A 15525-nucleotide genomic window follows, 5' to 3' on the forward strand; every position below is an offset into this window, starting at 1 on the left:
ATTTCCTTGGTGATTTTTAATGATAACCCTGAGGTCTTTATCTTTCCAACCTGATGAAATCATGGTTTCTGGGTAAAGCCCAAATTCCTTGAGTTCTCTTTGCCCCCGGGTATTGACATGAATCATGCATCTGTGCTTCTAAACATTCAATTCCTCCTCTACCCTCTCCCACCACCATTTGTTTTGTTTGGTGAATATGATTTTTTAACTGTAAAAGGAACAAATATAAGATTTTCTAAAACCAAAATGCCAAAATAAAAAAATTACCACGCTGACAGTAGTTAGCAGTTTTCATAATTTAATGAAAAAGTATTGGTAAAAAGATGAAATTTGAAAAAGACTGAGTTTATTTTGGAAAACTGGACTATATAAGACAAAATGAAAAATATTAAGAACAAGGTTAAGAAGTAATACAACAACAAAATGTAACAAATCCATTTTTGGGCAATTGAAACGTATATAACTGAAGGTTCCCTCATTTACCTAGGAAAATCCTGTAAAAACATTACCACTATATTTCCCTGACTGGAATGATATTTTAGTCCATTCTCTCCCCATTGGCATTACATACGGAATTTGGCTGAAGCACTGTTTTGATATTTTCTTTTCCTCACTCATTCAGACTTGAAAGGCATGAAAGGACATAGGCTACCACACTGGCCTATAACATAAGGAGTTTACAACACAGCTCTATTATAATTACCATAAGTGTCAAATCAACATTTACCTCAGGAGAACACAAAGAAAAAGCACAGAAGCCTAGTGCATGAGTACAGGAAATTCTTTTCATTTTTTCATTCAAACAAAATACAGGATACCTAGCACATAATGTTATGCCATGTTCACATGTACATAGGCACAAAAGAAAAAAACATTTTGAAGATAAAGCCAAAGGAGAGGCAAAACACAGAAGTTTTCAGAAAATGAGAAACAAAAACCAAAGAACCCATTAACAAGGCTACAAGAACAAAAGTAAGGGAGAGGAAAACTGCCCAGTCTTTCTTCCCTGTGGATGGAAAGCCGGCCTCTGCCTCCGCTGACCGGTACCTACTACAACTGGACTGTTTCTCCAGGAAGAAACTTCAAAAACTGGAAATGGTCTTTTTTTATATCAAAATTCCCACTACACTTTCCCAAACTAGAAGAAAGAGAATATTAATTTAAGGCTAAGAAGAAGAGAGCTGAGAATTATATAGTCTGCTTCACACTTTAAAAACTGCAACTTTTCCGCCTGTCCTTAAATGAGAAGCAGACATGTTTTATCCCCTCCCCCTGAAATGTAATTATTCTCTTCCTCCAGAAATTCATAAAGCCTGATCGTTTGGGAACAGGATATAAACAACTTCTGAAAAATGGCTCCAGTCATTTTTGGGAAACTGTCTCAGATTCAAATTGGTACAAAGCTAAATTATATCCATGTGTTAAACACATGCTTTCAAATTTTGACAATAAAATCTGTTTCACAATTAAAGCAGGTAAGAACACTTAACCTCTGTGCATTATATTTTAATTATACCTCAATAAAAACTTTATAAACATTAAAGCAGGTATACAAAAATTGTCAGCCAAACTTATTTTAGTCAAACTCATTTGAAAACAACACAAAACCCTGACCTAGTACAAATATCCCAGAAATGGTCTCACTTTGGGAAAGGCTCTGGGACTCTTACAAATGTCTAAGCAGAGAGAATGCAAGCATTTTCCTTGGAAGCAGTACTTTTGTACTTTTGTAAACACTATCCACAAGTTAGCTTTTTATGCTTCTTAGCTGGGTGAGTTATGACTGTGTCCCCAACAAACAGGTCTAGGAACAGGCACTCGACACTTGTGAGCAATAGGAGAATTGACTTGTTAAGTTACGGTACTGTGAAAAGAACTCAACCTTGCGCAGAGCAAAGGAAGAGGGTAGTGAGTTTGACAGTATCTGAGAATGTTTGTCTCCTGGTCTGTCCCTTAAAGACACCATGGAGTTAGAGACTTTCTACAGACAGGACCTGTGGGAGCCACATTCTGTAGCTGCAAAAGGTAAGTAGTTTTAGTGTATGGCAATCATAGTCTCTTGCAAATCCATTAACAATGAATGCAGAGACTCTCAATATACAGACTCGTTAATGTGTTAATATAAATGGAAAGCTGCTCTAAAATATTTGCTGAGTAAATACTCTGGGCCCAGCAGTTCCCAATAGCCTCTGACAAACCAGCCTCCAGACAATCTGTAATTCTTCTAATGTGCTTGTAAAAACTAGACTTCAAAACTTTTCAGAAGCTGTAAGCCAAATTATTATGGAAAATTTCACCCTTTTCCTTGCAAATTCTCCCAATATATGATAGAATCCTTTTGGTGTATGGATTTCCCCCAATATATGGGGCAAAGGCAAAGGCTGGGTTGTCCTTGGGAGTTGCTAATCACCTTTGCATTGAACTATGAGAAAGAGGATGTGTCTTGCTTTTACCATGACAATCCCGTTTAGAATCATGGGAAGGATTTTCCCTATCTGAGCTATCTTTCTTTACCCTGGACTTTTCTTTATTCCCATCACTTTCAGCTTCTGAATCACTTAACTCCAAATCTGGGCAATAGCCATCGTTTTCCTGATATGAAGCCTTCCCCGCAGACCGCCTAAGAAGCTGCCTACCCCAGAACTGTTCTTTAGGGGTCATATTCTTGGTTGGCTTTGCACAGCATTGAAGGTCCTCAGGGGTCCTCACCCATCTGTTGGTGGCCTCTTTAAAGGACCTGCTGAAGTGTTCCACGGTAGATTTTCTCAAGGTACCCTGACTGGCCACGTGGGAGCTAAGCATGGACTCCTGGTCACAGAACATTTCACTTGAGCCTTCCTTTTGGGTGACATTCTCAGACCAGCTACCCTCTAGGCCATTGGATTTGGGAAACTTGGGGCTAGGCTGATTTTTCCCATTCCCAATCGAAGACTGTCCATGGAGGGCAGCTTGAAGGGCTAGAGGCTTCCCCAGTGACTGCCCATGATAGAACTCTGAAGATGGAGCTCTCAAAGTGGGACTGGAATCCTTCGCTTCACTCCAAGAATGGCTGAGACTCGCCGGCAAACAGTTACTCTTGCTCTCGAGAGGATGTCTTAGATACGATTTCATTTTCATTTCTAGAGGCTCTGGAGGCACCTGCACGTTCCTTTTATTGGGACCAGGGGAGCTGCGTCCAGGAGAGTAGGATCGGTGGTCAGCCTCTGTGGAGCTGTTTCTGTAGTCTTCCAGGGTTGATTTAGGCATTTTCAACTTTAAGGTAATTCTTGGTGATGGATAAAGCAATGAGCTTTCTAGTGCATTTGTCAAAGGTTGTCCTGAGATCAAAAAGAAAGATTTTTAACAAGTGATTTTAATAATAGCATACATACTTATTATGGCAGAGTGAGTCATGCACCTACTTTTCCCAGCAAGTATCTACACTGGTCTTTGATATGCATATACCTCATGGAGATAGCAGCTGGACTGAGCTGAAGTAGAGGATGGGGCCTAGACTGCTACAGATGACAAAGTCAGTAATGCAACACTGTTCCATAGCTCTCAACCTCTTCACCTGCACTTTCCCAGTCTACAAAATGATCACAAAGACTAGTGTGCTGCCTCCTGCATCCTCATCTCTGCCTCTTTCATTTCTGAAAAGAATGTTACCAGTAGTGGTTTAGAATAGGCTCTCTCTACTTGTGTGGTTGTATGTGTGCATGCATGGGTAATGCAAAGTGCTGATATTATGTCTCAAGCAGACATTTCAGACCCTTTCCTCCCTTCTCTCCTGGTCTTCCTAAAACAACTCAAATATAACCCCACAGAAATAACACAGGTTTTGCTGGGGGAAAAATATGTACCTGGCATTAGAAGTGGCAGGTAGTTTCTGCCAGTGTTATGCCCCTACCCTAGAATAATTTCCTGACCACATACTCATACAACTGCCCGATTATGGGCTTGACCTGGGGAGTACTGGCAGTCCTTTACCTGGTTATGTCACCCTATGATCAATTAGAATAGGTCTTCCTCTACCAAATAGTTCCACCTTGCTTACGGACTTGAACTTTGCCCGTTATTATCTTCCTATAGTCTCACAGAAGGGAGAATTCGAGAGGCCAGCTCTTAGATGCTCCAAGGGGCTATATTCCCAAAGGGTCCAAGTTAAACATCCACAGCCCTTCTCTCTGCCATGGCCTGCCACCTGCTGATGCTGTAAGCCATGCTAAGTCTGACTCCTGCAATCAGAAGCCACTTGGTTGTGCTAATCTCCTTGGCATGTAAAGGCTCTTCCCTGTTGTCCTTTGGTTCTTGTTTTGCCGGTCACATTGCCCTTGACACTCATAAATATCGCAGAGCCTCTGATGCCTACCTGAAACCTCATTACTGCATATCTCTCTTGCCCTATGGCTGGCTCCTACCAAGAGCTGATTCTGTACGTCCTTCTCAATGGCCCACAGTTGCTCACAATTTGCTTCCTACCTTTGTTAAATAAAACATAGTGAAGTTACAGGTGTCACTGGACATGAATGTCTTATTTCCAGCCAAGCATTCATGTTTTGGACATTACAGTTATTCTCATTCATCTCTCTCACCAAGTGGGCAGTGTACCCTGCAGACAGGGATTCTGTATTGCTGACTGCTCTGTCATTTAACTCAGTTCTTAGTCCCTAGCAGGTATTCAATAAATATTAGTGATTAAATGAAAATGCAACAACTAGATCCTGGCTAAAGATTTAACAGATTATTATTAAAATGAGTAATCTCAGAATTAAATATTTTCTGGAAACTGGAATTCAATTCTATCAATTTCAAAATGAATTTGATAATTACAGAATAACTTCATGGATCTAACTAATGGTTTCAAATGTCTGTCTGGGATCTAAATTATCTGCCCTAGACCTGCAATTCCCCTAACCCTACTCTGGGATTGCTTGTGTCAGGAGTTGATAATGAAATGGGCCATGTTACTAACAGGATTAGACTGAAGCAAATGAGCAGTTATGGTTTATATCTAGCTGTTCCCCCAAAGCCTCATCTGGTCTAGGTGGGGCTTTTGGGAGGTGACTGGATCATGGGGGCATGATAATTATCAGAGGATTAGCCTACTGATGAGTTTATAGCTAAGTATGGTATTGGAGAGTGAAGCCTGGTGGAGGAGATGGGTCACTGGGGTTAAGGCCTGGAAGGGCATATCTCCCTTCCTCCTCCTCCCTCAGTCACGATTTGCTTTCTGACTGCCATTCCATAAAAAACTCTTTTGCCACTCCCCTTTGTTATGTTGCTCTGCCTTGTAGCCCACACAGGACTGAAATCTACAAACTGTGAACCAAAATAAAGTTCTCCTTTAAATTGTGGGTGTCGGATATTGTGCCTCAGTGAGGAGAAAGTAAGAACAAGTTTTGGTATCAGAGAAGTGGTATCAGAATTTTGATACTGTTGCAGTGATGCTACCTGACTATGTGGTCTTTGCAACTGGCTTGTGGGAGGAGTTTGGAAAGGACTGGAGATGTCAGCTAGAGAAGGAAAGCTATGAGCCAAGTTTGATGGGAGATTCTAGTTGGAGCTCAGAGGACCAGAATGTTGGTTGTAACGTAGCTAGAAAAGACCAGGCTCAAGAAGTTTCAGTTGGGAAGGAGGACTCCATTGACAGTTGGACTCCAGGCAATATGTGTTATTTTCTGGCAGCATTTCGCTCATGTTCAGAGACTTTGTGGGAAACAGATAAAGGACAGTAGACTAATTAACCTGGCAAGGGAATTTCAAGGAAGCCAAACATTCAGGCTGTGGCTTGGGCACTGTTGGGTGCTTTTAGCCAGCTCTACATTAAGAATCAAGAGCAAACTGTCCAGTGAAATGATTTAAAAATTTTTGAGTTTGGCCAGAAAGGAAGCTCTGGTGAAGTTGGGGCCTGCAAAGATGGAGCAAAGGAGAACTGGGTTGCTGAAAAGATTAGCATTAAAATGAAGCCAAGTACTGTGGAAGAGGACAACAGAAAAAATATATTGAGGGGAATGTAAGGAACTAGCAATGCTCCACCATTTGAGGGCTCAAAATTGCAAAGGTGAAAGACTGCTTTGAGAAGAGAGCCCCAGGGAACCATGCTGCAGACTGGCAGCAGCTTAGGGAATGGGAATTGATTTCCCAAGATTCAGTTCACGGTGCTCAGCCATTCAGGTACTTAGATGCCTCTGCAACCACCAGCAAGATGCAAAAGGGCTCAGCTACTGCTCCAGCTGGTGGCAAACCTTGGCATCATCCACATGGTGCTGGTTTTAGGCACATGCAGAATGGAAGAATTGTAGGGTTAGGGAGGCTTTCACCAAGATCTATGAAAACCTCAGGGGCCAGGCAGCGTGTAAAGCTGTAAGTGTGAAGCCAAAAGTGCAAGTGGAGACCCCAGGATGTTGGAAAAGCCAGGAATGTGGAACATCTGAGGAAAACTATAAAAGAGTGAGCAAAACCAGCCCAAGAGAGGCCATGAGGGCTATAACCACTGAGAGTACTGTAGGGGTGGAGTCACCCAAGTGCTTTGGAGTTCACAGATTTCCCTGGTTGCTGGATATGGAACTACAGGATGTATGTATTTATGTTTGTTTGTTTTTTGAGACAGGGTCTCCCTATGTAGTTTAGGCTGGCCTTCAACTCACTATATAGTCTAGCCTGGCCTCAAACCTGCAGTGATTTTTCCTGCCTCAGCCCCCGAGGTGCTGGGATTATAGACATGCACTACAATGCCAGGAGGAACTACAGGATTTAATGTTTGCCCTCCTGGACTGGGGACTTGCTTTGGTCTCGTTCCTTTCTATCCTCTTATTTCTACCTTTTGGAGTGGGAATGTTTATTCTGTGCCTTTGTATGTTGGAGTGTTTAACTTTATTTTTATAGGGGCTTGCAGCTAAGTTTGCCTTAAATCTCAGAGGAGATTTTTGACTTGGACTTTCTTTTTAGCAACGCTGAAATGGTTAGGACTTTCGCAACTCTTAGAGATGGATATGAGTCTTTTATGGACGAGGGTGGAATGTTACGGTTTATAGCTAGATGTTCCCACAAAGCCTCATCTGCTCATAGGTGGGGCTTTTGGGAGGTGATTGGATCATGGGGCTGTGATACCTATCAGTGAATTACTCCACTGATGAATTTGTAGCTAAATGTGATATTGGAAGATAAAGTCTGGTAGAGGAGATGGATCACTGGGGTCATGGCCTGCAAGAGTGTATGTCCCTTCCTACTCTCTTGATCACTCTGGTTGTTGACTGCCATGCCATGAGCAAGCACCCCTGCTGTCATCCTGCCTTCTCGCCAGCCAACTATGGCCTGAAACCTTCACAAACTGTGAGCCAAAATAAACCTCTGCGCTTTAAGTGGTAGGTGTCGGGTATTACGACAAGAAAGTAACTAAGACAAGAAATTTTAAACATGTTTCAGTGGAACAGTTTAAATTGTTAAGAGGATGTAATCAGAGTTTATATATTTGCTAGAAAGTATTAACACACAGGTTACCTGCGGCAATTTCTTGATTAAGCAGCTGGACCTGCAAATTGAAGATCTGTTCCTGTATTTTGCTGTGTGATAGTTTCAGCTTCTCTCTCCTGCTTATCATGTAGCACAGATTTCGGACCTGAAAACCCAATCCCCAGCAAATAGAGGTATTTGTCACATTAAGCAAACCAGAGAAGTTAAATTGTTTAGTAAAATGAAGATGACTAGGATCAGGTAGGGGTGGGTGTAAGGAGAGAAGACAGGACCCTTCAAGAGCCACAGACTGAGAGCCACTCCACAGGAATTCACGCAGCACAGTTGATCATGGGGCATGGTTCCTGTACCAATCAGCAGCACAAAGTGCTCTAAAGCCATCTTCTGAAATCTACTCTCCCTGCAGTGTCATGGGATCAGTATTTATGTGCACAGCCAGGCTGGGAAGACAGAATGATGGTTTAACAATTCAACCTCCCCTTTAGGTTCCTTAGTGCAAATGACAGCAATGCTGGCTACACTACAATTTTCCAATGAGACCAGCAGGAGATGGACCAGCAAAAGAAAAGTTTGCTGGGAAAACTGAAGTGGCTATTTGCTCACACTTTCAATTTAGCCACATTTTCACAGCTATAAGTATTCTCTCATACTCCTCATCTGGAAAAGTTACTGAACCATTTTGTGCCCCACCTGTAAATAGGGATGAAAAAAATAGTTTTGCAAAGCATATTAGGATGAAATGAGTATTTATTAAATGCTTAGAATAGCATTGGTAATAATAGTAACAATAGGAGGTGCTATATATGTGTGTCTGAAATTTTAAAAGTGAGACAAATCCATTGGTTCTTTTTCAAATTTTGGTAGCAGGCACAAAACATCAAGCCATTTATATAATTATACTTAATTATAAATTTCTCTAAGGTAAGCACAGAACGTAACTTATCTTTGAATCTCTGTAGCACCTAAGTAGATACCTGATAAATATATCTTAAGTTTAATTATTTGGTAGAGTGGCTCTCAACCAGGGACTATTTTGGTTGTCACAACTGGTGGGTATAGGCAGTGTTATTGGTACCTAGTGGGTAGAAGACAGCAATATTGCTACACATCTTACAATGCCCCCTACAACAAGAGCCAGCACCCCACAATAACCAATTATCCAGCACAAAGTGTCAACAGTCCCAAACATGAAAAACAATTTACTTTCTGCTGCCAGTAGTTTATATCACTAAAATATAGCTGAGCCAATCTAGGCTCAACAGTGAATAAAATATAAATCAAATGGATTTATTTAAAATTTATAGTTCATACAGCATATATGTGAGGCCTCTCCAATCCGTAATATGTCTCTGAAAATTTAAACAGAGGCCAACGTCTGGGGCCACTCTGAAATCGTAAGATAATCACAGACACAGAGCGCAGGGCAAAGTGAGCTGGCTATTTTTAAACTGGAAATAGGACCTCTGTTTCTATGCAGATAAGATCTACTCACTCATCAGAGCCCATCACCTTACCCTTTCCAGGTCCTGCCGCAGGTGCATAAACATTTGCATGCGAGTGTGAATGCTTTCCTCTTTTGGTTGCACAAGGGCATTTTCTTCATCCTTCTTTGGAGAAAATAATGGCTTGTTGAAGTTGCTTTTGCGCTTTAGTTTCCAGTAGTTATAGATGAAGTCCACAACTAGTGTGGACATCCCCAGCTCTGCTGCCACATCTTCCACTCGGACCAAGGTATAGAACTCCTCCTCCAGCTCCCTAAGCTTCTGTACCCGCAGGTTGGTTTTCTCACTTTTGGCCTGGCTCTGCTCGGCAGCTCTGTGGTGGGGGTGATCAGCATCTCCTGGTTTCTGCCTGTTTTGGCTATGCTTGAGGCAATAGGATTTGAACTTTACTTCATCCCCTTCATCTAGGATGGTCTTCATCTCTAGGCTGTGCTCAAAGGCACAGGTGACATGGAAGGCAGTGATACAGGTTTTCACGGAGCACTGCATAAAGAAAGGATGTGTGAAGACATCAGGGTTGGGGAGATGGAAAGCTGTATGTCTGAGCCTAAACAGAACTTACAAGAAGCAAAGAAGGCGGGCCTGAAACCGATCATGACTAATGCTTTGTAAGTAACTCAGGAAATCTGCTTCCACAAAAACAGAAGTAAGAAAATGCCAAACTCTTCCTTTAAGGTTTCAGCTCATCCGTTAAAAACCTTCGGCTTTTCTGAGAATCCTTTCTTAACTTACACAGTTTCTCTGGGTCCACCACACCACCCTATATATGCTTCTATAGTAGTACTTTTCACACTGCACTTATAGCATAATAAATGTCAAATCCCTGGCCACAGACAAAAGCTGTACCATTTATTTTGGCATTGTCATCAACTACTGAACAAGCAGTTACTCAAAAAAATACTTCTGAACAAATACAAAAAAGGATTATTGCCACTGGTTCTAAAAAAAAATTTCACTTCTTGAAATTGTTCTTATAGAGCTGAGCTCCCAACATGGTAACCAACTAGCCATTAGTGACTATTTAAATTAAAACTGGGCTAAGGCATACAGCTCAGTGCCAGAGTACTTACTTAGCATTTGCACAGCCCTGGGTTCAATCCTCAGCACCACGCAAAAAATTAATTAAAATTATATACCTTGAAACATTTAGCTCCTCAGTCACACTAGCCACATTTCAATCATACTGGACAGTACAGATACATCCATCATTGAAGAAGTTCAACTGGACAATATGATTATAGACAGTTTACAATATTCTGCCATTCATATATTTAATGCATTTATTTAGCATTACTATGGAGCACACACTGACTATTTTTTTTTTTTTTTTTTTTGTTTTTCTCCGGTACCGGGAACCGAACTCACGAACTTGCACTTGCCAGGCAGGCGCTTTGCCGCTGAGCTAAATCCCCAGCCCCCACACTGACTATTAATAGGGAAGCACAGTAGGAAGAATTTGGCCCATGGTAGCTGCACTCCTGTGCTTCAGTTAGATTTAATTGCCCTTTGTTATAGTTACAGTGTTACAGCTTTCCTTCCAAAGGTTTAAAATACAGGGGAACACTTACACACTTATGTAGAAGAGAAGTAAGCAAAAGGATTTGTTTCTAAGGACATTATGGGAATTCTCATGGCCCAAGCCAAGTCTCAACTCTTTTGGAAGTCTGTAACTGGATGCCCTTTGCTCGATTACCTGTGTTGGGTTTTTGGTAACTGCACACAGAGAATGACTGGATGTGAATAAAGACAACAGGAATGTGAAACTTGACAGGTTTCTTTAGATTGAGAAATTCTACACCTAAAAGAACACTGGAAACCATCAAAGCTCTAACGAAGCACCACACAATAGACTCTAAATGAGTCTATTTAAGCTAATTTTGCAGGATAAAGAGCTCTAGGGATGGGATATAATTCTAACTCTAATCTAGCCTCACATTTATTATTGTTTGAATTTCATCTATAGTACCTGATTTTATACTTCCATCCCCTCTTTAACTCTCAATTTAGGGGTAACCAAGCCACATACTAGATTTCTTTCACTGATAGAAACTCCACCATTTCCCACAACAGCCCCCACTCCATTTTATTGGATCCGTTACATTACACTGATATTTGTACCATTCAAATTTCCATTTTATTCATTTATTCATTTTGAGATAAGGTCTCTCTATATAGTTCAGGCTAGTCTTTAACTCACTATGTAGCCTACGCTGGCCTTGAACTCATGGCAATCCTCCTGCCTCAGCCTCCTGAGTACTGGGATTACAGGTGTATGCCACAATGCCCAGCTCCTTGGCTCATTTTAAATCTGTATAGTTTTACTATAATAAAACCATAACTGTGAGCATAATGGCTTTTTAGCATTCTTAGAGTCCTTTTAGTGAAGTATTGAACCTAAGGGTGGAAAAACTGGCCCATGAGTTAACTCTAGGCTGAATGTTTTCAGAAACTGCCAAACTTTTTCATAACAGCCCTACCATTCCGCATTTCCACTGGCAATGCACAAAGATTCCAATTTCTCTATACCCTTTGTCAACAATTATTATTGTTTTCCTTTCTTACAATTGCCACCCCAGTAGGCATGAGGTAGTATTTCACTGTGGTTTATTTACTTCTAAAGGGGTAAATAATTTTTTATATATTCTTTAGAAATTATAAAGAGGACAGAGTTTTAGAGACACTTTTATTACTTCTGGGAAAATACCCAGAAGGGGAACAGCTGGGTTGAGTGGGACCTCTAGACCTAGTTTGCTGAGGAGTCTCCAAAGTGATTTCCACAATGGTTGCACCAGTCTGCATTCCCACCAGCAGTGGAGAAGAGTTCCTATTTCTCCACAGCCTCGCCAGAATTTGTTATTGGTTGATTTCTTAATGATAGCCATTCTTACTGGGGTGAGATGAAACCTCAATGTTGTTTTAATTTGCATTTCTTGAATGACTAAGATGTTGTACATTTTTTCATGTATTTATTTGCCCAGAAGATCTGAAAGCATCATATCATAGCAATATATGTGCACCCATGTTTACAGCAGCGCAATTTGCAATTGCTTAATTGTGGAAGCAACCCAAATGTCCATCCACTGAGTAATGGATAAAAAAATTGTGGTACTTTTATATAATGGAATATTACTCAGCTATAAAGAAAGATAAGCTCAAGGCTTTTATAGGTAAATGGTCACAACTAGAGACCATACTCATAAGTAAAATAAACTAGACCTCCATGTGTAAGCAACGTATTGTCTCACTAGTGTAAGAACCTGAAAGAGTGAATAAAAATTAGGAGGTATGACAGACATTGTGAAATGAAAGGAAAATGCTCAAAAGTAAAGAGCAACTGGGGTGAGGGAACAGAGAAAAGAAAGAAGGGGAAATTGCGTATGTATGTATGTATACACAGGAAAGCTAACATAGTTGTACTACTGACTTCTATCGCTTTACTGAAAGGAACAGTTAATGATTATTTGATCAATCTTGCATGTCTCTATTTGTTTTCCTGAGAAACAACTTTGAAGATATCAATATATAATACAACAATCATTGTTAATTTGCTACCACTTTGTCTGTAACTCTGTATTACGTGCATTGTTCTTATGCTGTTTTGTAAACGGATGTCTGTTTGTTAATATGTTTTCCTTCTTTTATTCTTAAAATAAATTAAAAAAAATAAAAACACTTTCATTAAAGGGACAATACTATCCTTACACATTCATGTTTATAAGGAGAGTCTCTGTGGGATGGGGATGCGACCAGATAGGGCAGATGGAATAAAAATCCTGGAAAAGAACACCAGAAATTGATCTACAAATTAAGATATTTCTTTTTCTCTTTAAAGAGATATTGTGCTGCTCCCAAATAAAATAGTGTCTCTTCCTCAAGAACAGATAACACCTGCCTTGAACAACAAGGGCATGGTACATGTTCTCAGCAGCTCTTGTCCTGCCACAGGACAATATTCATTTTGTCGCCCTTAATTCTCAATATTCCATCTAGACAAATGGTATCAGAGAAATTTGCCCAAAACTTGGTGACAGAAATGCCATAAATGATCTAAGCTAGCTTACAAAACTTATTCCAGCACCGTACACTTAAACTTCTGCACCAAAGTGACCACCAGCCCTCTGATTAGTCATCCCTAATGGTCTGCAGGTGTGAGAGATGTTACTGCAGTGTTAGGTACCTTGACCTGTGTTTTCATCTGGCCTTCCATAACATAGTATGAACTCCCAAAAGCAAGGATGAGAACTGTCTCAGAACAGGAACAGTTTGTACTGACAAAATTTGAAATACATGAGAAAAATATTCAGGACTTTCCCTCTTTTTCTTCAGAGTCATAGGGTATCCTTTTAGGATTTTTTTTCCCTCTACTATCCCATCTTTAATGGTCACGGAGCCAATGTATTCGTTTATTTAACATTTTCCCACTTGCTGCAGATTTCATTTTTTATGAAACAAGTCTGCTTTAATTAACTTTCTCTCCTCCCAATTTGAACTTGAGTAGCTACCTCCAGGTAGCAGTCTGGCTTTCCTAAAACAAATTCATAATCTTAATTTAAAATTAGTTGAGCACTTATGAAAAGAGCTTTATCTTTGAGAGTTCTTCTGCATATATTCTGCACACTTTTTTTTATTTTAAAGACAGTAGTAGAAGAAAGAAAGAAAGAAAAAAAGGAACAATAGCAGCATATCAACATCACAAACATAAGCAAAGCAAAGCAAGAACATTAAAAGTGATACAGGATTTTGAAACAAAATGATAGGAATTAACAGTGGTTGTTATATTATATATTGTTATCTTCAACTAAGTTGCTCAGATTACCAGATGTAAGAATGGAATATTGTTTAAACCATTGAAGAGAATAAAAAATAATTATTAGATAAAACATTAGAGATAATACAAAGTTTCACTAGACAAGATGGTAGGAATTCACCATGGTTGTTCCATTGCATACTGTAGTCTTCAAATCAGTTGCTCAGATTATCAGATAGAAGCATGCAAAATTGGTCAGAACATAAAAAATTTTAAGCATTAACTGTTCCTTTCAATAAACCACCAGATATCAGCAGAATGGGGGTTGAACATAAAAGATACAGAAGGACCCAAGAGGAAATCCAAAAATCTGGCAATTAGAGATACTGTGACTAGTGCCTAGGCAAAAATCTAGTGCTGCTTGGTACACCTGATTTGAATTCAGACTTCAAGATCTTCTTCAGGATTATCAGAAACGTGTGTGCTCAGGGCAAAGGTTGGTTTTAGTTTCCAGACACGGAAGCTGTAGATATTAGCTGGTGTGAGGTTCTCTCCTTGCTCAGTGAATATTCCCAATGCCAGGAGAGAAGAGGCCAGAATAAACATAATTCAAGATGGTTACTGTATTCGACCAATTTTCCCTTTCCATAGCATTTATCATCCTCTAAAGTGCCATTTAATATCTATTGCTTAATATGTACTTTCTCAACTAAAATGTAAATGCCATGGTATAAGGTACTCCCTTAGTTTATCGATAGACCCACACCTTGTATATAATCAGGCATAAATATTACAATAAATAATAATTCTTTATCATCAAAGGCTGGAAGTGTAGCTCAGTGGGCTTGCCTAGCATACATGAGGCCCTGGGCTGGATCCCAGCACCACACATGAACAAAAAGTTTAAAGAGTTTCTATTTGGTAAGATCCTTATAAAATGAAGAATCTGAACTCCAAGCAATGAAAATGAAAACTAGGTTAGAAACTTCCTCCAGAATGTACCATCTATCCATTTGTTTATTCATTATCCACCTGTCAATCAATCTAGTATTTGTCTGCCTACCGTGTCTACCCTGGAGTGGGGGGACCTAAGCATGAAATAGTATAAGTCTATTAGGGAAGATAAAATTCACAGATAAATAACTGTAACAGACGGTAGAATGTGGTGATACAGCACTGTAATGCAAACCCAGGTCTGCTATGGTCAAGGCCAATGTTTTCTCGCATCATAGTCATGTTGCTAATTACTAACCTATGTAAATATACTGCTTTAAGACAGCAAAAAATCAGAGGAAAATGCAAGTACTACAATGAGTAAAATAATTAAATTACTGGTTACACATTCAATGTCTATTATAAAATGATTAATAATTATGAAAACATGTAAAACATTTTACTTTTTAGTGGGGAAAATGAATATTACAAACTCATCTATGGGACAATAAAAATGGATATACAGTATTTACTCTATAAATACTAAGTGTTAACGATGGGCAGGCAATCTACTTCATACCAGGGAAAATTCACAGAAGAACGACGCACAATCAGTCCTCAAGAGGTTCACATACAGGGAGCAGCCAGGAGAAAACTTACTATGCATTAGGAAACAGTTTTCCTTTATAATAGGTGAAGTTTTGTAGTTAAGATAAATAAAATCAGCTGGAAACGTTTTATAAAAATCAAGGGAAGTATCTGATTTTGTGAGATGATGAACATGAAACATATTGTCATGCCAGACAGCAAAGCACCTCACAAAACACCTAGAGCCACTGGCCTAAGGTGACACTATATGGCCCCATTTCTATGAAGGTCAGCAGCCAA

General features: G+C 39.8%; 1 protein-coding gene across 1 annotated transcript in view; it reads right to left on the reverse strand.

The window, feature by feature from the left end:
- Nucleotides 1–350: 350 nt before the first annotated feature.
- The window catches only part of Jade3 (jade family PHD finger 3), a 134160-nt gene continuing 118985 nt past the window's right edge, over nt 351–15525 (reverse strand). Inside the window, exons 11-13 of the mRNA XM_005408972.2 lie at nt 8970–9440; nt 7483–7600; nt 351–3317 (exon numbers count right to left, since the gene is read on the reverse strand). Of these exons, the coding sequence (XP_005409029.1) occupies nt 2407–3317; nt 7483–7600; nt 8970–9440 (1500 nt within the window). The 3' untranslated portion in view covers nt 351–2406. The remainder of the gene's footprint in view (nt 3318–7482; nt 7601–8969; nt 9441–15525) is intronic.

The sequence above is a fragment of the Chinchilla lanigera genome, unplaced genomic scaffold, assembly GCF_000276665.1.
Source record: "Chinchilla lanigera isolate Chin_1 unplaced genomic scaffold, ChiLan1.0 scaffold00115, whole genome shotgun sequence".
Classification (NCBI taxonomy): Eukaryota; Metazoa; Chordata; class Mammalia; order Rodentia; family Chinchillidae; genus Chinchilla; species Chinchilla lanigera.